General features: G+C 54.0%; 1 protein-coding gene across 4 annotated transcripts in view; it reads left to right on the top strand.

The window, feature by feature from the left end:
* LOC128336121 (active breakpoint cluster region-related protein) overlaps nucleotides 1–22,633 on the top strand; it is a 57,112-nt gene that overhangs the window by 13,054 nt on the left and 21,425 nt on the right. For 2 of the 4 annotated variants that reach the window (XM_053275301.1, XM_053275302.1), the window contains exons 2-9: nucleotides 84–280; nucleotides 9,093–9,197; nucleotides 11,912–12,097; nucleotides 13,117–13,224; nucleotides 15,072–15,132; nucleotides 18,359–18,411; nucleotides 19,880–20,020; nucleotides 21,037–21,158. In XM_053275301.1, the coding sequence (XP_053131276.1) occupies nucleotides 84–280; nucleotides 9,093–9,197; nucleotides 11,912–12,097; nucleotides 13,117–13,224; nucleotides 15,072–15,132; nucleotides 18,359–18,411; nucleotides 19,880–20,020; nucleotides 21,037–21,158 (973 nt within the window). Of the gene's footprint in view, nucleotides 1–83; nucleotides 281–4,987; nucleotides 5,250–9,092; nucleotides 9,198–11,911; nucleotides 12,098–13,116; nucleotides 13,225–15,071; nucleotides 15,133–15,253; nucleotides 15,541–18,358; nucleotides 18,412–19,879; nucleotides 20,021–21,036; nucleotides 21,159–22,633 lie in introns of those variants that run through there. The other 2 variants (XM_053275303.1, XM_053275305.1) reach the window with 2 other exon arrangements.

Raw genomic sequence — 22,633 nt, 5'->3', positions numbered from 1 at the left:
CAGCCCGGAACCAGAGACCTGTGCTCCAGCCCTCGCCATGCTGGTGGCCAACTCTAACCCGTCTTTCTGCTTCCTCTCGACAGATTTCAATTATGGCACAGAGGACTACGATGCGGAGGGAAACGAGGAGCCCAAAGTCCCACCCGGCGGCTCGGAGACCATGCCTTACATTGACGAATCGCCCACCATGTCCCCCCAGCTCAGCGCCCGCGGTCAAGAGAGTGGCGGCGGTGGCACTGACAATGTCTCATTTACTCCCACCGATGGGCTGGGCACCGAGGTAAGTGCTGGTGCTCAGGCAGATGCCGGCAGGGCCTTTCATTTCTAATAACCCTAACCATCACCATGTCGCCTTTATTTTGTGCTTTCGAGTGTTTCGGGCCGATTCGGATAATACAGCCGAGTCGGGCCACCTGCATCTGATAACTGTAATGGGTCAGGAATCCTTGTGAGTCTGCAGATTGCCCAGGGATCTCCCTACTGGGGAGACTGTTTCCAAGACATAGGTTGCTTTTCCTATCGTTCAGGGGTGCTCACTCGTGCGCTAGAGTGCAGGCAGAGGATGGGAGAGGGAAATGTGTCATTTCTCCCCCACTTTCTCCCCTCTCCATGACCCCAAACAGCCCCACAAGGCGACTGTTCCAAGTTGGCTGGAGCCATCAACGCTCCTGGGCGTCTGCCGCGTGATTTTCGCGGAGCTGCAGACAGGCGCATCACGCCTTACAGACTGTACAGAAGAAGAGGTCTCTTAGGTCCTCTCCGTCGGAAGTGCAGGAACAAAATAGTTGCTGCAGTCACCTGAATCCATGATGAGTTTTGTTCCCAGTGTTTTGATATTCGAAATCTAGAAGTTGCCTTGAATTCAGAGTCCTTCTGGGAAAATGCAGGTATAACCTGTACTTACCCTCTCTTTTTTAAGGAGGCTCATCTTAAATTTGGAATTGTCTCCGATTTGGGTGAATATGGGTCCCTTCGGTCCTCTCTGGCGCTCCTGCCTGCTGGCTAGCAGCTCTTTTAGCAGAACTTACGAAAAGGCACAGAGGTGTGCTTGCTTGCCTGCCCAGGATGGGGGAATGGCCCATGTTCTCAGGATCTGCATCTCCCTCCCTGCCTCCAAAGTGTAATCGCTGTTAATTTCTTTTTAAAGGCCCTCTGTGTATGTGTGTGTACCAGCACTGGCGCACCTACTACTATTTTTAATTAAAACAGAACCCCTGACAAAGCACCGTAGAGATGTAATGGACAAGACTGCTTGCCTTTATAGGCAAGGTGATTGCTTTCCTGTACTGGGCTCCGGTGATTCAAAAAGCTGGGATCACACGCAACGTTTTATGGCGGGGGTTCTCGAATTGCAGTCCCCAGGGGTTAATAAAAGAACAGCCTTGCTGGATCAGGCCCAAGGAAGCCCATCGAGTCCAGCATTCTGTTCTACACAGTGGCCCACCAGATGCCTCTGGGGAGCCCACAGGCAAGAGGTCTGTGCATGCCCTCTCTCCCGCTGTTGTTGCTCCCCTGCAACTGGGATTCAGAGGCCTCTTGCCTCTGAGGCTGGAGGTGGCCCACAGCCACCAGACTAGTAGCCACTGACAGACCTCTCCTCCACGAATCTGTCTAAGCCCCTTTTCAATCCATCCCAGCTGGTAGCCATCACCACATCCCGTGGCAAGAATTAATTCTAGATTAATTCTGCACTATGTGAAAAAGGGACTTCCTCTTGTCAGTCCGAAATTCCCCAACCTTCAGTTTCATGGGGTGACCCCTGGTTCTAGTGTTGGGAGAGGAATTTCTCTCTGTCCATTCTCTCTATTCCATGCATAATTTGATACACCTCGACCATGTCTCCCCTTAGTCGCCTCTTTTCCAAGGCAAAGAACCCCAGAGACTGTAGCCTAGCCTCCTAAGGAAGGTGCTCCAGGCCCCTGATCATCTGGGTGGCCTTCTTCTGCACCTTTCCCAGTTCTACAATACCCTTATTGGGTTGTTGGACTACAGTTCCCATCATCCCCTGGCACAATGACTGGAGATGACGGTTTTGCTCCCTGCTTTTAGAACGTGCCTGTGATTTTGGTCCAACTGATAGCAGCTCCTCAAGGTTCTCCTCAGAGAGGGTCTTATCTTCTCTTATCTGGGTTTTTTTTTGGTGGGGGTGTGGACTATATAACCCCCCGAGCCTTTTTTGGAAGAGTAGTATATAAATCAGATAGATAGATAAATATTGCTCTAGAGAAGGGATTCTGAAACCTGTGTTACCAGATGTTGTTGGACTACAACTCCCATCATTCCCAGCCACTGTGGCTAGGGATGCTGGGAGTTGTAGTCCAACAACATCATCTGGAGACACAAGTTTGAGAACCCGGGTTCTAGTGAATAATATCCCTCCCACACACTGGAGTCTGAGTGGCTTGCTCCACCTAGTGGTCATCATTTGGTATTACACAACTTTCAAATGTTCCGGGTAGGAAAAATAGCTGTTCCCTCACAGCCTTTCTTCGGAATCTGATTTCAGAATTAACCCTTCAGACGGTAACCACCATCCCTATGTAGGTCAGTGAGGTGGCAGGAGCTCATCCCACCTCCCGGCGGTGCCGTCTGGTTTCTCAGCGCTAGCAGGGGACTGTGGAACATAGGAAGCTGCCCTTGGTCCATGCAACTCAGTAGTGTCTACACTGATTGGCCGCAGCTCCCCAATTTTTCAAGCACGAGTCTTTCCCAGTCTACTTGGAGTGAGCCTGGGACCCTTCTGCATGCAAGGCGGATGCCCTACCGTTCATCTCCCCTGCTTCTGTGCTTGAGAGTCTGTTCCCCTTTTGTGCACTCTACTGTGGGGTTGCAGTGCAACCCCCTTGAAGGCCTGGGATTTAGCACATTCTTCCCACGGTGCTTTCCTGCCTGCGTTTCAAAGCTCTTCCTCCGGCTGTCTTCGAGAATCGGAAAACCTGCTGGACAGATTTCCTCCGGCGCGTGTGCCTGCAGCCTTCAGGGTTGTGCAGAGCTCCGCATCTAAGAGCTGCTTTAGCACCTCCTGCACAGCAAAGCTGTTCTGCGCCCTCACAAAAGGAGATGGCGTCGACAAGCCGTCTGATTGTGCAAAGGGCCCCAAAGTTCAAATGGTGTTTTTCAAAAAGAGGAGCTTTTTGCCGTCTTTCTCCAGATGGATGGGAGACGGTGAGAGCAGCAGGGACGCTCTCTGTCGGAAGAGGGCCTAACCATGTCTCTTTAAATATGTGCATTCACAAACGTGGAGCTTGGGGGTGAATGGTCAAGGAAGCACACTCTGGACTTTGAACAATCCCCAAGTAGAATTTACTCCATTCTGATCTCTCAGAAGCGTGGAATTTAGCAGGAGGGGGTTGGCATCCAGCACTGTTAAGAAGCTCGGCTTTCTTTTTCCCAATATAAAAAAGTCAAGTTTCTAGTCCTTTGGAGGGCACCAATAGACCCGAAGGTGTGTGAGTGCTGCTTGAAGCCAGGCAGGTTGTCCAACTAGCTCCTCAGCCCCCATGGGTGGGGGGTGTCAGTGCTCCGTGTCGCTCTTCGTCCCTCCCCGTGAATATTAATACAAAATGTACAAAAGTGCATGGGGCGGCTCACAGATAAAGTTTATTATTGTTATTTATTATTGTTATTTATTTAATTAAGATTGCCCCCCCCCCCCCCGGGAAGAGGAGTTTTGTGGCTTTGGAAATATGCCCCCCCCAGCTCCTTCCTCCCCAGCGGTGCCCACTTTTGCCAAGGCAGGCCCCATAGCTCAGGGGATTTGCAAGTCTTAAAACCCTCAATCCTCTTGGGCCGCTCTCCTGGCCGGCTTGGGGCATTTAACGCTTTCCCTGCCGTCTTGCCTAGGCGGGAATAGCAGCAGCCAGCCAGACGCTGCTTGGGCCTCCTCCTTCCCCGCTGAGGTCGCGCTCCTGTGTCTGCCCTCCGACCCCTTCCTCCCACTTTGCGCTGGCTCCAGAGTTTTGGCCCAGAGGCTGCTAACCTGTGGCTCTCCAGCGGCTCGTGGACTACAGCTCCCATCATCCCTGTCCTGCTTGCTGCATTACCCATCAGCCCCCTGCTCCCCTCTCCTTCCCCCCCTTTGGAACGTCTTGTCCCTGTGAAGTGCAGCAGCCAAGAGGGTGAGCTGGGAAGCCCCTGATGCAGTCCTTGGCCTTCGCTGAAATCCCTTCAGCCTCAACTGCCCAGTCTGCAAAATGGGCCTCATATGGTTGCTGTCGGCGTTGAAGGTCAAGGTGTGCCGTCGAGTCGGTGTCGACTCGTGGTGACCACATTGCCCTGTGGTTGTCTTGGGTAGAATACAGGAGGGGTTTGCCATGGCCTCCTCCCGCTCAGTATGAGATGATGATGCCTTTCAGCACCTTCCGATGTCGGTGTTTCCCACAATCTGGGAAACAGACCAGCGGGGACTCGAACCGGCAACCTTGGTGTTTAGGGTTGCTCTAAAGATTGCTGAGGTGGTGTGGGCCAAAGACTTCTGAATGCCGGGCCAGCTGCCTCATGGGAGCCATGTTCACCACCGGGCGATGGCCCCCCGACCCCGTCCCGTTTCCCTTCATAACGTTGCGCTGTTGGGTTATTTTGTGCTCCCCCCCCCACTTCCAGTGCTTCATGGACAGATGACCTTGAGGAGAAGCACAACGTTCCCTCGAGGCAGGCCAGGGTGAGGCCCGGAAAAATCCCAGAATGCCTGGCCCAAGGCGGCTGGAGCTTTTCCTTGCCCACCCTGAGCTGTGAGGAGCAAGATCAGTTCTGCAGGGTGGGCGTTCCAGCCTCAGGTTCTCCCGCCTGCTACCTGCCTGGGACCCAGCCCTTCCCCGCCGCCGCGTGGAGCCGGCCTCTGTTTCTTTTTCCTTCCTTCCTCCTCCGCCTCCTCGCCAGGAAAGAAGCAGCAGAGTCTGTCGGCAGCCGGCGGGCAGCAGGAAGGGGTTAAGCCCAGCCGTCAGGGAGCGAGCGAGCGGGCCCGTCTCTTCCTCTCTCCCACAGGGGTTGGGCTCCCGGCCTCGGCTTCCTGGCGGAGGCGCAGAGCAGGGTGCCCGGCCATGGCTGCTGGTCTCGGCAGGCAGTGCCAGGCTCCCGCCCCCCCAGGCCTGGCGGCCCCCGCGCCCTAGGGCCCTGCTCCCCGCAGCCCGCCTGGCCAGGGCCTCGGAGGACGGGCCATGCGAGAGGAAGAGGAAGCCCTTGGCTACCTCGACAAGGTCTTGGAGGAGGAGGAGGGCTCGCCGGCCAGCCTTGGGGCCTCCTCGGAGAAGGTGGGTCCCAGGCGGAGCTGGCCGGCTTGGGGAGCAGCGGGGCTTGGCGGCGGCGGCGGCCGGCTCCCTGGACAAGAGGGGCGCCTCCCACGGCTGCCTGCCGGTGCCTCGCCTGTTAGAGGAACGACAGCCCTGCGCGGCGGCTTTGGCCCCGCTGGAAACCCAGGGCTGCGGGAGTGTCCCGGAGGTAGGAAGGGCCACCTCCACAGGGGAAGAGGGGCCGGCCCCACTCCTGGGCTTGGGGTTCACCCCCTTGCTCTGCCCCTCTGGGGTGGGGGGGCTGCCCCTTGGAGACCACTTGTGCCTCAGGAGGTCCCGGAGTGGTGCCGCCTTGCCCTGGGAACCCCACCCCGCCCCATTCCGTCTGAGTGTGGTAGCGGGGGAGGAAAGGCCCCCTCTGTACGTGTGCAGAGGCAAGCTGTTTGTTGGGGGGCCGGCTGCTCTGATCACCGGATCGGGCCCAACTTTTCGGGACTTGGCAGCAATTGGCTGCTCTGCGTGTTGGTTCCGGGTCGGGGCTGTGTTTGTGGGAGAGAGGTGGGGGGTCAGCCCCACTCCCCCCCCCCCAGACCGCCTGCTCTCTTTAGAGCAGAAGGATATCTGGGGGGCGAGGCAGGTGTAGGTCACGGGGCGATAAGGCTGTTTAGGCTGGGCAGGCGCCGGTGGATATTTCCGTGCGGCCTTCAGGCCGGCTGGCCAAGATTGCCTTCCCCCATTTCGAAAGGTGTCGCTCAGGATGATGGGCGTTGTGGTCCCACAATTAAGGCCCCTGAGTTAAGGGCTTTATTGGAGTGCTCCCCTCGCTTATTTTCCCTTCGAGAGCTTCAAGCCTTGGGAAGGGCTGAGGTTGCTCCAGGATTCGAGTCCGGGGTTGGAGTGAGCAGGAAGCAGACTTGGGCTAGACGTTGGGAAGGACTCCCTCCCTGTTGGCCAGCGGAACAGTCTGCCTCATGCAGCGGTGGGCGCTCTTTCACTGGGGGCGTTTTCAGGTCTTGGGCGTCCTCGCTAGGCTGGGGTGGCCCCCTTTTCCGGGGGCGCCCAGAGAGGCCGGCTTTCCCTTGTTTCCCCCCCACGGAAAAACCAGCTGTGCCAATGGGTGTGCCAGGCCCGGGCTGGCAGACATGGCGTGGGCACGTCCCCGCCCTGGAGTGGTTAGCTGAGGGAAAGGGCTGGGTCTGTGGGGCGGCCCCAAGGAGGCCTCCGTGTGGGAGGCATTGGGAAGATGGGAGGGAGAGCTTGGGGCATCTGGGAAGGCGGCCGTGGGTCAGGCAGGCCCCAGCAGGTCCCTGCTTGGAGACTCCAGAAGAAAACGGGACTGCCTGGTGCTTTGTGGAATGGCATTTTAAGCGCACACACACACACACACACAGCAGATGTCTCGTCTGTGCCCCAAGAAACGTACCATCTATATTTAGCCAAGTGCAGCAGGGAGCAGGAAGGCACGAGGGGAACCCGCGATAGATCTGACCGCACGCTGGTTTTGTTTTGGGTTGGGAAGAAGGGTAAAGAGAGCCCTGCCGCCCTCTTGGAGGTTGCTCCTGCCCTGCGGAACTCCCTTCCACAAGATATTTGGCTGCCAATAGGCTTCCGGGCAAAAGACAAACTGCTGGTTATAACCTATAAAGCCCTGAATGGCTTAGGTCCTGGGTATTTAAGAGAGCGTCTTCTTCGCTATGAGCCCCACTGCCCGTTGAGGTCGTCTGGAGAGGTCCATCTCCAGTTGCTGCCATGGGGACGGGGCCTTCTCGGTTGCTGCCCCGAGACTGTGGAATGCGCCCCCTACTGAAATACGCTCCTCCCCATCTCTGGCAATTTTTAGAAAGCATTCGAAAACCCACCTCGTCTCCAAGCTTTTTCAGCTTCTTCAATTTTCAGGTTTCAATCCGTGGTTGATTTTTAAATTGTTTACGTTGTTTTTTTGAATGTGTTTTAACTTGTGTTATGTTATTGTTAACCGCCCAGAGATGAAAGATTGATTGATCGATCGATCGATCTTAGCTGGCCCCCACTTTGGGGCTGTTTTTGGCTGTTAAAGACCCCCCTTTTGAAGCTGGCCTTAGTGGGTTTGTGATTATCCCTGGTGTGGTTTAAAAACATAGATTGTGTTTAAATGTTAGTGTAAGCCACTTTAAGTTAGTTTGTTTTGCAGGAGAGGATATACTTTAAAACATAAAATTAGAAATAGAGCTTCGGCCAGAGGCTTCGCAGAAAGGATGGGTATTCGGGGCAGGGGGGATTGGACAGAAGAGAGAAGGGGCCGTCTGGGTAGCCAACCTAAGGCTCTCCAGCTGGACCAGCTCCCATCATCCAGTGCAGCCGGGGGTGATGGGAGTTGTAGTGCAGCAGAAGCAGGCTAACCTCCGGCTGGCCGCCTTTGAACTGGGTGTTCTGCACGAAAGCGCCAGGCATTTTGGAGGGGGAAAGGAGAGAGGTGTGGGAGTGAGCAGGGATGTTTGGACAGAGGTGTGGGGAGGAAGGCTGGGGTGCCGTGGGGAATGAGGACCATGGGATGGAGAGGGGGGGACTTGCCCAGAACGTGGGAGGGGTGGAAGGCCAGCAGAGGGGTTCGAGGAGGGGTGGGAGATCTGGGGGGCAGAGGAGAGAATTCCAAGGGGCTATTGGGAGGGCCCAAGGCGTCTCCTCTTAGCCCAGGGGTGGGATGGGGGGCTAAGAGGAAATGCCTTGGGCCCTCCCAGTGCAGGGGGGCAGGGGGGTGCTTCCATTTGATTCGTCTGAGGAATATGGTGGGCTGCAAGCTTTATAACTGCTGTGTGTGTGTGTGTGTGGTGGTGGGGGGCGCTAGGGAGTGGAGTACTTTGCACCCGCCAAGTAGGCACCTCCTCTGTTTCCACGCTATTCATGTTTGGCTTCCAGGTGCGGCCCGGATTTAGGAACACAGGAAGCTGCCATATCCTGAGTCAGACCCTTGTTCCATCTAGCTCAGTATTGTCTTCCCAGACTGGCAGCGGCTTCTCCCAGGTTGCAGGCAGGAGTCTCTCTCAGCCCTCTCTTGGAGATGCTGCCAGGGAGGGAACTTGGAACCTAGATGCTCTTCCCAAAGCGGCCCCTTTATCCCGTAAGGGGAATCTCTTCCAGTGCTCACACATGTAGCCTCCCATTCAAATGCAAGCCAGGCTGGACCCTGCTTAGCTAAGGGGACCATTCATGCTTGCTCCCCCAAGGTCAGCCAAGCAGACCGTCGGGCTCTACCCTTGGTCAAGCGGAGGCCTGCCAGTGGCTGTTGGACTCCAACTCCCATCACCCCCATCTGCACTATGTCTGAGGGTTATGGGAGTTGTAGTCCAGCAACAGCTGGGGAGCCTTAGGTGATCCCCACCCCCAGCTGGAGATGACAAGCTTTGCTTCCCTGCTAAGGCACCTGTTGTGGGGGCTGCGGTGGTGGTGGTGAGACGGTTCTGAATGGTCTGGTGCTGGGATCTGTGTTCAGATTCTGCCTTGGCCGTGCAGCTTGCTGGGCAGCCTTGGGTAAGTTGCTGGCATTGAGCGTAACCTAGGAGTGCTCAAGCGTGGGTCCCCAGGTGATGTTGGGGCAGTGGGGGGTGGGGTGGAATGGATGATGGGAGTTGTAGTCCCAACAACATTGATTCAGGGGCATCCTGCCTCTGAATCAATGTCTGGAGGTGGCTAACCTCACAGGGCTGTTATGAGGCTAAAAATAGAATAACCCGCCTATTGTGCTGTCTTGAACTCCTGGGTGGGGAGGGGAAATGCACCCTCTACATGCTCAGAGGCACTTGGCTTTACCACTGCTTCTGCTAGAGTTGAGCTGTCGTTTTGCTCGGACTGGATGCCTAAACTCTGTCCGCTTTGCCAACCCCACAGGGCGAACGGGATGCCGGCAAAGGCCTGGACATGCGGAAGCTGGTCCTCAAGGATTTCTTGGCCAGTGAGGAAATGTACATCAACCAGCTGGAGGCGCTGTTATTGGTGAGTCAGCCCTGGAGAGGGCGGGGAGAGAAGATCGCCCCCAGTTGGCCCTGTGCGCTTTTGGGCAATTTGGGGTTGTCGTTAAAGGTGGGGTGGCTGTAACTTGTTTATTTTGGAGGGGAGTGGAAGGAAGAAGGGAGGGTGTGGCAAAGCCATCTCCAAGAGAAGTGGGCGGATTTCCCCAAGAACACAGAAAACTGCCTTGCCGGGTGAGAGCAGGGCTCTGCCTCCTGATTTCCAACCGTGGCTAACGAAACACATCCAGGAAAGTTAACAAGCAGGGCCTGCAGCAGACAGGAGTCCCCTGTGTTTTGCTTTTTTGTCTCTTGCAGCTGGCACACTGAGGTAGACTGCCTCTGAAGCTGGAGGCTCCATTCTTAGCATTCAGGGCTGGCAGCCTTGGAGAGATGGAATGCAAGAATTGCCTTACTGACCCACCCAAAGCACATCTTGCTGAGCGTCCAAGTGTTAGGAATGTAGCACGCTGCTGCCTACTGAGTCAGACCCTTGGTCCATCTAGCTCAGGCTTGTCTACACTGACTGGCAGCAGCTCTCCAAGGTTTTGGGCTCAGGGGTCTCTCCCAGCCCAACGTGGCAAGGCTGCCAGGGGTTGGACCTGGGACCTTCTGCATGCCAAGCAGATGCTCGGGCGCTGAGCGACGGCCTCGTCCCTGAAGGGGAATCTTTTACAGCATCACAACGAGCCTGCCAGATGCCCTCTTGAAGTTCACATGGAGCTTTCCCCAGTATGGCCTACTGCCCCTGAACATGGAGGTTCTGTTGAGTGAGTGCAGCTCGTAACTGCCCTTTAAGCGTGTGGCCCTCCCACAGCACCCGAAAGTGAATTTAGTCAGCGTCCAGACGGCAGTAATGTCTCCGGAGGACTCCTCTTAACTAGCCTCATATTGAAAGTCTTGCTTTTTAATGTATTTATAGCGCTGGCTTCCTCTTTCCAGCCGGCTTTGCACAACACCCTTATGGGACGAGGCAGGGGGGTGGGGCCCACGGCTCCTTCCGGATCCTGGCGCTGTGGGGCAACTTGCTGGGCTGTGGGCTGTTGAAAGCCCTCGTCTCTTCTGCTGACCTCTCTCCAAGGCAGGGAACTGAGTTTCAGCTGGAAGTTACTAGCAGACTAGTAGCCATTGATAGGCTGTCCTCCATGAACTTGTCTAAGCCTCTTTTCAAGCCATCCTTGCTGGTGGCCAATCACCACATCCCGTGGCAGAGAATTCCATAGATTAATTATGCGCTGTGTGAAAAAGGACTTCCTCTTTGTTGGTCCGAAATCCCCCAGCCTTCAGTTTCATGGGATGACCCCTGGTTCTAGTGTTGTGGGAGAGGGAGAAGAATTTTTCTCTCTCCACTTTCTCCACACCATGCCTGATTTCATAGGCCTCTCTCGTGTCTCCCCGCAGTCGTCTTTTTTCTAAACCAAAAAGGCCCAGGTGTTGTAGCCTTGCCTCATAAGGGAGGAGCTCCAGGCCCCTGGTCATCTGGGTTGCCCTCTTCTCCACCTTCTCCAGTTCTACAATGTCCTTCTTTAGATGTGGTGGCCAGAATTGTGCACAGTACTCCAAGTGTGTCCACACCATCGTTTTGTAGAAGGGCATAATAATGTTAGCCGTTTTATTTCCAATCCCCTTCCTAATGGTCCCTCGCATGGAATTGGCCTTATTCCCAGCTGCTGCACACTGAGTTGACACTTTCAAGGAGCTGTCCACCACGAGCCCAAGATCCCTCTCCTGGTCCGTCACCGACAGCTCAGATCCCATCAGCATATACTTGAAGTTGGGTTTTTTTGCCCCAATGTGCATCACTTGACATTTGCTAACATTGAACCGCATTTGCCACTTTGTCGCCCACTCCCCCAGGTTGGAGAGATCCTTTGAGAGCTCCTCTCAATCTGTTGTGTATTTCACTACTCTAAATAGTTGAGTGTCGTCTGCAAATTTGGCCACTTCGCTGCTTACCCCTGCTTCTAGATCATTTAGGAACAAGTTAAAAAGCACTGGTTCCAGTCCCTATCCCGGGGGGACTCTGCTTCCTACTTCCCTCCACTGTGAAAAGTAAAGTTGTGCTGTCGAGTCGGTGTCGACTCCTGGCGCCCACAGAGCCCTGTGGGTTTCTGTGGGAGAATCCAGGAGGGGTTGACCATGGCCTCCTCCTGCGCAGCATGAGATGATGCCTTTCAGCATCTTCCTAGATCGCTGCTGCCTGATAGTCTGGGAAACATGCCAGTGGGGATTTGAACCGGCAACCTCTTGCTCCCTAGGCAAGTGACTTCCCCACGGTGCTATTAGGTGGCTCCCATTGTGAAAACTGTCCTTCTGTTTCCACCCTCTGGTTCCTGTCGTTCACTCAGTTACCGATCCACACATGAACCTGTCCCCGTATCCCACGACTGCTAGGTTTACTCAAGAGCCTTTGGTGAGGAACTCTGTAAAAGGCTTTTTGGAAGTCCAAGTATGCGGCCCTGTCCAGATGAGATTGTCCATGTATGGAAGGCATAATTGGATGGCCCTGCGATCAAGTGATGGGACTGCCTTGGACAGGCTTGTAAACTGCAAATGTTTCTCTCTTACATCTTCAGGCTGTGGGTGTCTCGGGAGTGGTCATGAGGGCTAGAAACCTCCGTGTAGACTCTTATTTGCAGAGTTAGGGTGGGGGGTCCTCCCTGACCAGTCCTTGCTTCTGTCTCCTCCTCCTCTCTGCAGCCCATGAAACCCTTAAAGGCAACAGCCACCACCTCCCAGCCCGTCCTCACAATCCAGCAGATTGAGACCATCTTCTACAAGATCCAGGACATCTACGAAATCCACAAGGAGTTCTACGACAGCCTGTACCCCAAGGTTCAGGACTGGGATGGTGCCGTCAGCCTTGGCCATTTCTTCCAGAAACTGGTGAGTGGGGTTGGCGGCCTCTGGACTCGGAGTCCTGTTTCTAGGCTTCAGTATTCTTCATCGGAGGGGAGCCCCCAGGTGTTTCCTGCTGTATTCCGGAACGCGGTTCAGTGCCGAATTTAAGGATGTTGGAAGGAGGGCAGCCGAGATGGGGACGGGCCATAGCTCAGTGGAAAGGCGTCTGCTTTTCACGCAGAAGGCCCCAGTCTTTTAATCCCTGGCAGCATCTCCAGGTAGGAGATGCTGCCAGGGACCCCTGAGCCTGAAACCTGGCCTTGCTGCTGCCAGTCAGTGTAGACAAGCCTGAGCTAGATGGACCAAGGGTCTGACTCCGTAGGTGGCAGCGTGCTATGTTCCTAACACTGGACGCTCAACAAGATGTGCTTTGGGTGGGATCCAGTAAGGCAATTCAGTGTAGACCAGAGCTGCTCAATTTCGGCCCTCCTGCTGATGTTGGCCTTCAACTCCCACAATCCCTGACGATTGGCCACTGTGGTGGGGGATTATGGGAGTTGTAGTCTGAAAACAGCTGGGGGGGGTGCAAAGTTGAGCAGGCCTGGTGTAGACAGTAAAGGTAAAGTGTGCCGTCGAGTCGGTGTCGACCCGTGGCGCCCACAGAGCCCTGGGGTTGTCTTTGGTAGGATACAGGAGGGGTTGACCATTGCCTCCTCCCGCGCAGGATGAGATGACGCCTTTCAGCACCTTCCTATAGCGCTGCTGCCTGATATATAGGTCTGTCCCATCGTCTGAGAAAACAGACCAGCGGGGATTCGAACCCGCCACCTCTGGCTGGCTAGTCAAGTCATTTCCCCGCTGTGCCATGAGGTGGCTTGGTGTCAACAGGACCTAGATGGACCAAGAGGGGAGAGAAGAGGGTTGTCTTCCGTTCTCTGAAGGGCTTCAGCCACTGTGGCTGGCCATGGTGGTAGCCCAGGCTGGGAACCTCCGTCGCAACACACAAACGCGCTTTGGGCAGTTTCTCGAATGCTTCTGCCCCTCGTTTTCCTTCTTCCACACAGGCTAGCCAACTGGGGGTGTACAAGGCTTTCGTGGACAACTATAAGATTGCGCTGGAGACGGCCGAGAAATGCAGCCACAGTAACTACCAGTTCCAGAAAATATCAGAGGTGAGAATGTGCGAGTATGATCTTTACTCTTGTAAGATATGATGGAGGTCTATAAAATCATGCATGGTGTGGAGAAAGTGGATAGAGAGAAATTTCTCTCTCTCCCTCTCCCCTAACGCTAGCACCAGGGGTCATCCCATGAAATGGATTGCCGGGAAATTTAGGGCCAACAAAGGGAAGTCCTTTTTCACACAGCGCATCATCAGCTTGTGGAATTCTCTGCCACAAGATGTGGGCTTGGCTACTAGTTTGGATGGCTTGAAGAGGGGTTTGGATGACTTCATGGAGGAGAGGTCTATCAAGGGCTACTAGTCTGAGGGCTACAGGCCACCTCCAGCCTCAGAGGCAGGATGCCTCTGAGTACCAGTTGCAGGGGAGCAACAGCAGGAGAGAGGGCATGCCCCTTTCAGCTCCTGCCTGTAGGCTTCCATCAGCATCTGGTGGGCCCCTGTATGAAACAGGATTCTGGACTAGATGGGCCGCCTTGGGTCTGATCCAGTAGGGCTGTCCTTAGGTTCTAATATCTTTCCATCCTTCAAGGAGCTGGAGTGTGGCATTCTCAGGGTTAACCCTGTGTTCCTCCTCACAACAGCCCTGCGAGGCGGGTTAGGGGGTGGTAGAGATCTTCTTGTTGGAGTATTGATTTGTTGGTCTGCTCTTGAGATTCATGGTGCGTTACAGACAGGTCCCTGCCCCAAGGAGGTTACATTTCAAATGGGAACTGGCGTCAAATCCCGTTTACGCACATGCTGCTGGTCTATGCTCCTCGAGTCGGAGAGCTAGTCTTGTGGTAGCAAGCGTGAGTGGTCTGCTTTGCTAAGTGGGGTCCGTTTTGGTTTGCATTTGGATGGGTGACTCCGTGGGAGGAAGGAACTGCAGGCACACGAAGCGAGGCAAAGTGCCAGCACCTCAGCCCTTGTTGAATCCCCCTGCTCGAATCCGGGCCCATTAAATGCTGCTTCATTTATTCCGCTTCCAAAGTCCCAGATTCTCACCGCGCCTGGAAGTTCTTCCTAAGGACTGGAGTTCAGAGTTCCCCTTTCTCTTAAAAAAACTCTTTATTAAAGGTTTTTAGTCTGTGCCTTGCTGCCTGTGTGTCCGTCGGTGACTCCGGCAACTTCACAATGCCTGCACCAACTTGCACCCAATTGGGTGCCTAGTTGGACCACCTCGGGACCCCTCAGCGGCGTGGTTTGTGATGACGTTATGCACCGCGGCCCAAGATGGCGGCTGCAAGGGAAGCAGGCCCCTGAGTTCTGACCTGAACTGCTTGTCTGAGTTGCTGAAATAAGCCGGAAGCACCTTGTTATATTACAGATTGTGGGAGACGTCAGGCAGTTCGAGAGAAGTCAGCCATTGCAGTCCGTTGTTCTCCCGCTGTGGTCGATTTCTCGGCAGATACGCTGAGCCTCCCTCCTGCTCCAAATGCACCCTCCTCTTTTGCCCCCCAAGCCTTTCTCTCAAAACCCTGGGGGCACGTTCGGCCTTCAGTGTGGGCAGTGCACAGTGGCCAAGCCAGATCCTTGCCACACATCCTTGGAGGCGCTCTGTTATAATGGTTTATTTCTCTGACAATAAAGGGTTTGATTCATGGGAATTAATTACAAAACAACAACAAAACCACACACACACACACACACACTCTAGAAACTGAAGACAGGGGTGTGCATGGGCTGGTTTGAGCCGCTTTATCAACCCGGCTGGCCCAGCCGGTGGGTTAGACCGAACCGATTCGGGGACCTGTGGTTCGAACCGAATTCAGATTGAACCGCCGCAACTGCTCCGTGCACACCCCGAACTGAAGGCGCCTGCATATTTCCTCTAACGGATCTTTCCGCCTCTGGCAGGAGTTGAAAGTGAAGGCACCGAAGGATTCGAAGGAGAGCCACACCTCGGTCACGATGGAAGGTATCGAGTCATGCCTGTAGGTGTGTGCGAGTGTGTGTGTGAAGGGGGCGTGCGTGTGCGTGCGTGCGTGCGTGCATCGGTCCTTTGTCTGTGTCTCTCCCTCCTTCCCATGACCTTAGCCCATGAATTATGGAGAAGATCCCGCGCGGGTGTCTCGGCGATCGAATCCTTTGTGTTCGCCCAGGGAGGAAGGGGAGGGGGCTTCCTGCTACACCTCTTTAGGATGCGAGGGGCGTCTGACAGCCCCTTCCCTCTCACGCCCCTCCTGCTGCCACCGGCTGCCTTTTGTAGCACATTCTTCTCTCGCTGCCTGGGACCGCTGATGGAGCCGGCAGCGATGGCCATGCTGAGCAGGGGCTGCCATGGAGATCCTCATCATCGTCCGCTTTTGCTGTAACTGCACCTACGGTGGGGTGGGGGGGGGCAATTCCTGCCCCTCTTTCTCGGGGGGAGGGTGATTCTTGTCCTGGGTGGGAGTCCTTGGGTGTGCGGGTGTCCGGGCTCTCTCTCTCTCTCTCGTCTTGGTGGGCAAGGATCGTGCCTGCTCTTTGGGGGCCCTGCCGCCCCCGGGAAGAGCTCTTTGGGGACCCTGGCCTTTGTCTTGGCCGGGCTGGTTAAAAGGCGCTTCTCGGCGCGGCTTTGGGAGGCTTCTTTTCTTGCCTCGCTCTGCTCCGGAGCGTCAACTTGGTAATTTCTTTGTCCGGAGTGTCCCGGGGCTTGGCTTCTGCCTGTGGGTTTTCTCCTCAATTGAGGACGGTTTGGCCCCTGAGGGTGGAGAAATTTGGGGATGATGCCTGCGGAGCTGCTTGCCACGGCGCAATTGTGGCTACCTTTGCACCCCTCGCAGGGGAGTGCCGTCCGTTCCTGCCCAGGTGCCATTTCTCTGCTTGCAGCCCAGTTTCTGGGGGCTTTTGGTGACCCTTTTAATGGGTGTGCTGTTAATTCCTAGTTTCCAGAGAGAGCGGGGTGAGGTCTTTTGCTTTCCCTGCTTTGCTGAATAGTTTGGGGAGGGGTCCCACCTTTCTCCGCTTCAAAGGGTCGGCTCTGCAGGATGCCCCCAGGCCTCGTAACCATGACAACCATGGCGGGTGTGGGGGGGGAAGCCTCTGGACTGGGCTGGAGAGGCAAAGTGGTGACGTCAGTGGGGCGGGTGTCTCTGCACTGGGCCGTCTTTTCTGGCACCCTTCCCACAGGCTGGGAGTTCTCTGGAGCCGAGTTAGATATGTAGGCTTGCAATGTTGTGTTAATTGTGCCTCACTGCACCATTATTTCCTTTGCGGGGGCTGGACGCAGCTAGCCCTGTCCTTAGGGTGAGCTAGCATCCCTAAGCTGGTTGATTTGGGGGGGGGGATTAATGGACACCCAACAACCAATTATTTAGTTTTTTTAATATTCCCCCTACCCAGTGGGGGGCGCTGTTTGGATTTCCTGCCCCGGGAAACAAATTATATGGGGCCATCTCTGGAGCTGAAAGGAGGGTCTGTTGAAATTCAGTGGGCTCAGGCTTTTGGTTACACCACCTCGCAAGCCCCATGAAAATGTGGGTCCTAGCACAGCTTCCAGTCAGTCCTGGTGGATTGGGGCAAATATTTGGAAAACCCAGACTTCGCTTCTCCCTGCAGAATGCCGCCTTCATCATTTGCTTTCTCTGCTGTTGTTTTTTGGGGGCAGAAAGAACTGAAGAGCAAGATTTCATGGGCTGGTCAGTACTGATGTGAGGACAACCTGAGAGGGTGGGCAGGGGAAAGCGTCCTTATTTCCATGCAGGTCAAAACAAGACTCTGCTTCTTCCCTTTGGTCTAGGGAAGTGGTTTGGGATGGAAAAGGGGAAACCTTGCTCAGATCTGAGTGCGAGTCAGAGTTGAAACACATGCACAGACGTCTGTTTTTTGCAAGCAGCTTGGGATAAAGGGGCTTCTTTGAACGGTACTTTATTCCAAATTTAGCGCAAACTGAGGAGATGTGACGACTAGGGATGTGCCCGGAACCGCTCACGACGCGCACATGACAGGCGCACACGTGTCCGGTACTTCCGGGTGCGGACGGCAACGGGGCGTCAGGGAGGTACACTGCCACCCCGAGGGGCTTTGATACAATGGAGTGTCGGTGGGGGAAATGTGGCAGGAGGGGTAAGTGCACCCTCCCCCACCCTTAAGGGAGCATCCCCGCTGCCTCCAAAAGCTGAAATGGCCCCAGTGGCCGAAACATTCTGGAGGCTTCTGTGATGGCCTCCGAAACATTTCGGGCACAAGTCTAGTGGCGACACGTCCAGATGACGTTAAAGGACGTCGCACGATTTCCTAGCGCCATCTGCTGACGGTCCATGGGAAAGCTGTGTCTTTTCAATGCTACTTTTATTCTAACTTGAAAAAAGATGTGGGTTTTTCATGGTCTGCCAGCAGATGGCACTAAGAAATTATTTGATGTCCTTTATTGTCATCTGGAGCCATCATTATAACCCCTGTTGGAATTTGTGCCGAATTTGGGGTAAGTTACCATCTGGAAGAGCTCAAAAATCTGGCCTACCACGAGGCTGGGAAAAGCATCCTTGCTTCACATGGCTGATTTCAGAGTCCTGCTAGAGGGTAGCAAATTGTCAGTGTAACGCACTGTCGTGTTCGTAACACTAGGCTTTACCAAAGCACCATGTTGATTTATCTGCCTCAGGAACTGAAATTTCTTGTACCGGCTCCACTGTTGTGGGAGCAAGCATGACTTGTCCCCTTAGCTAAGCAGGGTCCACCCTGGTTGCATTTGAATGGGAGACTAGAAGTGTGAGCACTGGAAGAGATTCCCCTCTTAGGGGATGGAGCCGCTCTGGGAAAAGCAGAAGGTCCCTCCCAAGTTCCCTCCCTGGCAGCATCTCCAAGAGAGGGCTGAGAGAGACTCCTGCCTGCAACCTTGGAGAAGCCGCTGCCAGTCTGTGTAGACAATACTGAGCTAGATGGACCAAGGGTCTGACTCAGTATATGGCAGCTTCCTAGGTTCCATTGCTGGAAGGAGGAATTCTCCTTGTCTGTGTTCCTCAGCAGTGTTTTAAAACTTCTTTTTCCCCCTGGATTTGGAAAACCAGAATACCTCTTGTGGAATTAGCCCTAGGCTGTGCCCCATTGAGAATCGTGTGGTGTCCACGGGGGCCTGTTGTGGGATAAAAATGGGGTCAGCTGCACAAGGACACCACTCGTGCGCCTCTCACGGCTTCTTTCTTTCCCTTCCTAACTTATAGCACTGCTGTATAAGCCTATAAACCGGGTGACCCGAAGCACTCTTGTGTTGCACGTGAGTATAGCACCTCTGTGTGTGTGTGTACATTGTGTGTTGCACAGCTGTTGCCATCCCCCCGCCTCACAAATCCATCCAGTTTCACCTGCATCCACAATTCCTTTGTAATTCCTCCCAAAAGATTGGATTGTTTTGCCCCTTTGTATAACCGAACCCTGCCCATTTGAACTCTTCACACATCTGGTTGCCTATGTCCCACAGTGTATGTGGAATTGTTGAATGGTGTGCATGTGCCAACATGGTATAGTGGTGAGAGTGCTGGACTAGGACCAGGGAGACCTGGGTTCAAATCCCCACTCAGCCATGCTACTTGCTGGGTGACTCGGGGCCAGTCACTTCTCTCTCAGCCTGACCTACTTCACAGGGTTGTTGTGAGGAGAAACCTAAGTATGTAGTACACCGCTCTGGGCTCCTTGGAGGAAGAGCGGGATAGAAAATGTAAATAATAATAATAATGTACATTTATGCGCACATGTTCATGCACACTTTTGCACACGTGTTCAGCCCGTGTGCTGCAGTACTTGTGATTTACATCGAGGCTTCCCAAGAGGTCTGGTCCCCTTGCTAGCTTTTAAAATGAACATATGCAGTCATTATTTGCTGCTTGGATGCACCTGTGTTTTTTTTAATTGGTTCGCCATAAAACTATTTTCAAAATAAAAACATATTTATTTTGAATATCAACTGTTGTTTTAATTCATGCCATGCGTGCGTGTGTATTACGCATTTTCTCCTTGTTTTTATTGTAACTTTTATTATGTGCATCAGCATGAGACGTTGTGAAAAGCAGTCAGTGAATTATGAAATGTAAAATGCACAGCCAGACATTTGCTCGTGGACAGTGTTGATAAGTGAATAGCCCTCCGCTTCCAGGGAGGAGAGCTGGTCTTGTGGTAGCGAGCGTGAATGGCCCCCTTTGCTAAGCAGGGTCTGCCCTGGTTTGCATCTGGTTGGGTGACTATATGTGAGCTCCATAGGGGATGAGTGAAAGTGGATCTGCTTTGCATGCGGAAGCTCCCAGGTTCAGTCCCTGGCAGCATCTCCAGGCAGAGCTGCGAAAGACGCCTGAAACTTGGGAGTGCCACTGCCGGTCAGTGTTGACAATACTGACCCGGATGGGCGAACGGGCTGACTCAGTATAAGGCAGCTTCCTCTGTATCGCATGGTGCATGCTGGAAGTGCGGTAGCCTTGCACGTCTCTAGAGTGTCCTGCTGCTTTGGTGCTGTTGCTGTGGCCCCCTTGTGGGTCAGCAAACCAGCATGGCCTGTAACAGGCTGGTTCGAATGTTGCACAGAACTGCGGTTAAAACCGGGTTGCACACGGCGCCCTTAAGCCTTTTCCTGACCCCGCAAGAATCCTAGGAATTTTTCCTGCACGTGCCCAAGGCCGTTGTGACCAGCAACATCCGGGGACCCGAGTTCGAGAGCCCCCACGCTAAAGGCTTTTCCTCTCCCCTTGCACCAGGATTTGTTGAAGCACACACCGTCTGACCACCCGGACTACCCGCTGCTCCAGGATGCCCTCCGCATCTCCCAGAACTTCCTCTCCAGCATCAACGAGGACATCGACCCCCGCAGGACGGCAGTCACCACCCCCAAGGGAGAAGTAAGCTGAGAGGAAAGGGGTGTGCTGGGCGGGGGGGCGTGAGACCCACGTCTGACTAATGCAGGCTCCTTCCCCCACTGAGAAAGCTCACAAGCAGGGGCAGGAAAGAAGCATCCCTCTTCTCCTGCTTGCCCCCTCAGCAGTTGGTATTCAAAGGCACACTGCTCTTGAACATGGAGGCTCCATCTCTCTCTTGCGGCTTAATAGCTGTTGGCAGGCCCTTCCTCCATAAATCTGTCCATCAGTTTTTAAAGCCATCTGAACCTAGTGGCCATTGCTGCATCTTTTGGCAGTGTGTTCTGTCTGCTCATTACCCAGCGGGCAATTCTTTTTGCTAGTTCTGAACCTACTGCAGGCTTTATTGGGCAACCCTGAATTCTGACTGTTCACAGCTTCTCCTAGTATTTCAAGAGGGGGAGAACCGAAGATTTTTTTAGATCTGCAAGTCTTTCTTTATTGTATCTTTGTTGAAACACTCATCAGGGTGTTGCGACAAACCTAGAAATATTTATATCTTCCTCTCTCACAATGCCAAGGAGAGGAACAGAGGTAATGCTTCCAAATCGGTCTTACTGCCGTAAAAACATTACGTCTGTCTTCACTGCTCAGGCTTCCCCTTTTGCGCTTCAGAGTGGAGCAGGGATTTTGGCTTGGCCCGCCCGCTCTCTGCTCTGTGTCCACTATATGTAACACCCTGGCCTGCGAATTTGAAAGGGAGTTGAGTTGGGTGTAACCTTTCCGCTTCCTTACTTATGTGGGTGGGGAAATGCTTGACTAACAAGCAGAAGGTTGCCGGTTCGAATCCCCGCTGGTACTATATCGGGCAGCAGCGATCTAGGAAGATGCTGAAAGGCATCATCTCATACTGTAAGGGAAGAGGCAATGGTCAACCCCTCCTGTATTCTACCAAAAGAAAACTGCAGGGCTCTGTGGGAGCCAGGAGTGGAAATCGACTTGTTGGCACAACTTTACCTTTACTTATGTGGGCATTCCCTCCCTCTCTCCTTTGCCCGCAGACCCGGCAGCTGGTTAAGGATGGCTTTCTGGTGGAGCTGGCCGAGGGTTCCCGCAAGCTACGCCACGTCTTCCTCTTCACGGACATGCTTCTCTGTGCCAAACTGAAGAAAACAGCTGTGGGGTGAGACATGGGGCAGCTGTTGCTCCGAGATGAGTGGAGAATTGTAGCTTGTGGGGTGGCAGTTACGGCCATCTATGTACACTTCCCTTCCATGTTTCCCCACCATCCAGGCCCAGCCTATCTTGGGAGCTTGGGATCTTGTGGCAGCCATCTTATCAGCCGTAAGGGAGCATGATTTGTCCCCTTTGCTAAGCAGGGTCTGCCTTGGTTTGCCTGTGAAGTGGGAGACTAGTTTTATTTATTTATTTACATTTCTATCCTGCTCTTTCTCCAAGGAGCCCAGAGGTGGTGTACATGGCTATGTTCATCCTCACAACAGCCCTGTGAGGTCAGTTAGGCTGAGAGATACATGGGTGGCCCAGAGTCACCCAGTGAGCTTCCTGGCTGAATGGGGATTTGAACTCGGGTCTTCCCGGTCCTAGTCCACCACTCTAACCACTATGCCCCGCTGGCTACAGATCTGAGCTCCATAAAAGATTCCCCTTAAGGAATCTTAAGAGGAATTCAGGGAAGAACATCTCAGTGGAAGAACACCTGCTTGGCACGCAGAAGGTCCCAGGTTCACTCCATAGCAGAATCTCCGGGCAGGGCTGAGAGAGACTAGGAACCTAGGAAGCTGCCGTATACTGAGTCAGACCCTGGGTCCATCTCGTTCAGTATTGTCTGCACAGACTGGGAGCAGCTTCTCCAAGGTTGCAGGCAGGAGTCTCTCCCAGCCCTGTCTTGGAGATGCTGCCAGGGAGGGAACTTGGAGCCTTCTGCAGGCAAGCAGGCAGGTGCTCTTCTCAGAGTGGCGCCCTCTCTGGAGGGGAATATCTTACCGTGCTCACACATGCGGCTTCCCGTTCAAATGCAAACCAGGGTGGACTCTGCTTAGCAAAGGCAACAATTCATGCCTGCTACCACAAGACCAGCTCTTGGTCTTGTCCAGGGCTTTAAAACTTTCTTCTTCACTTTTTTGCACCCCCGTCCTCAAGTCCTGCCCATGGATAGTTTATAATTTTATAATTAAAATTCAAAAAAAATAAAGGATGTACCAGATTTGATTCTAAAAGACGTTTTAGGGAGCTTAATTGAATTGTCTGTTTGATTTTCCATGGGCTACCTGCACCTGTTCATGGACCCCAGGTTAAGAACTCCTAGTCCCTTTAGCGAAGCCTTTCAGGAACCACTTTCTGCCCCTTTAGAAGAACAAAAAGGAGGAAAGTTGCTAGACCTCATGGGTGTGGAGATGAGTAAGGTTTGGAGAAACCGCAAGTTAGCACTTGTGCATCAATATAATGGGAGATGAACGTAAGGACATCAGAACAGCCCTGCTGGATCAAGCCCATCTAGTCCAGCATCCTGTTTTGCACAGTGGCCCACCAGATGTCTCTGGGGAGCCCACAGGCAAGAGGTGGATGAGGGCATGCCCTCTCCCCTGCGGTGGCTCCCCTGCAACTGGTACTCAGAATCCCCACCAGCATATGTGGCCA

The sequence above is a fragment of the Hemicordylus capensis genome, chromosome 12 (assembly GCF_027244095.1).
Source record: "Hemicordylus capensis ecotype Gifberg chromosome 12, rHemCap1.1.pri, whole genome shotgun sequence".
NCBI classification, from domain to species: domain Eukaryota; kingdom Metazoa; phylum Chordata; class Lepidosauria; order Squamata; family Cordylidae; genus Hemicordylus; species Hemicordylus capensis.
The sequence above is the reverse complement of the archived record's forward strand: the minus strand, read 5'-3'. Positions and strand labels throughout refer to the sequence as shown.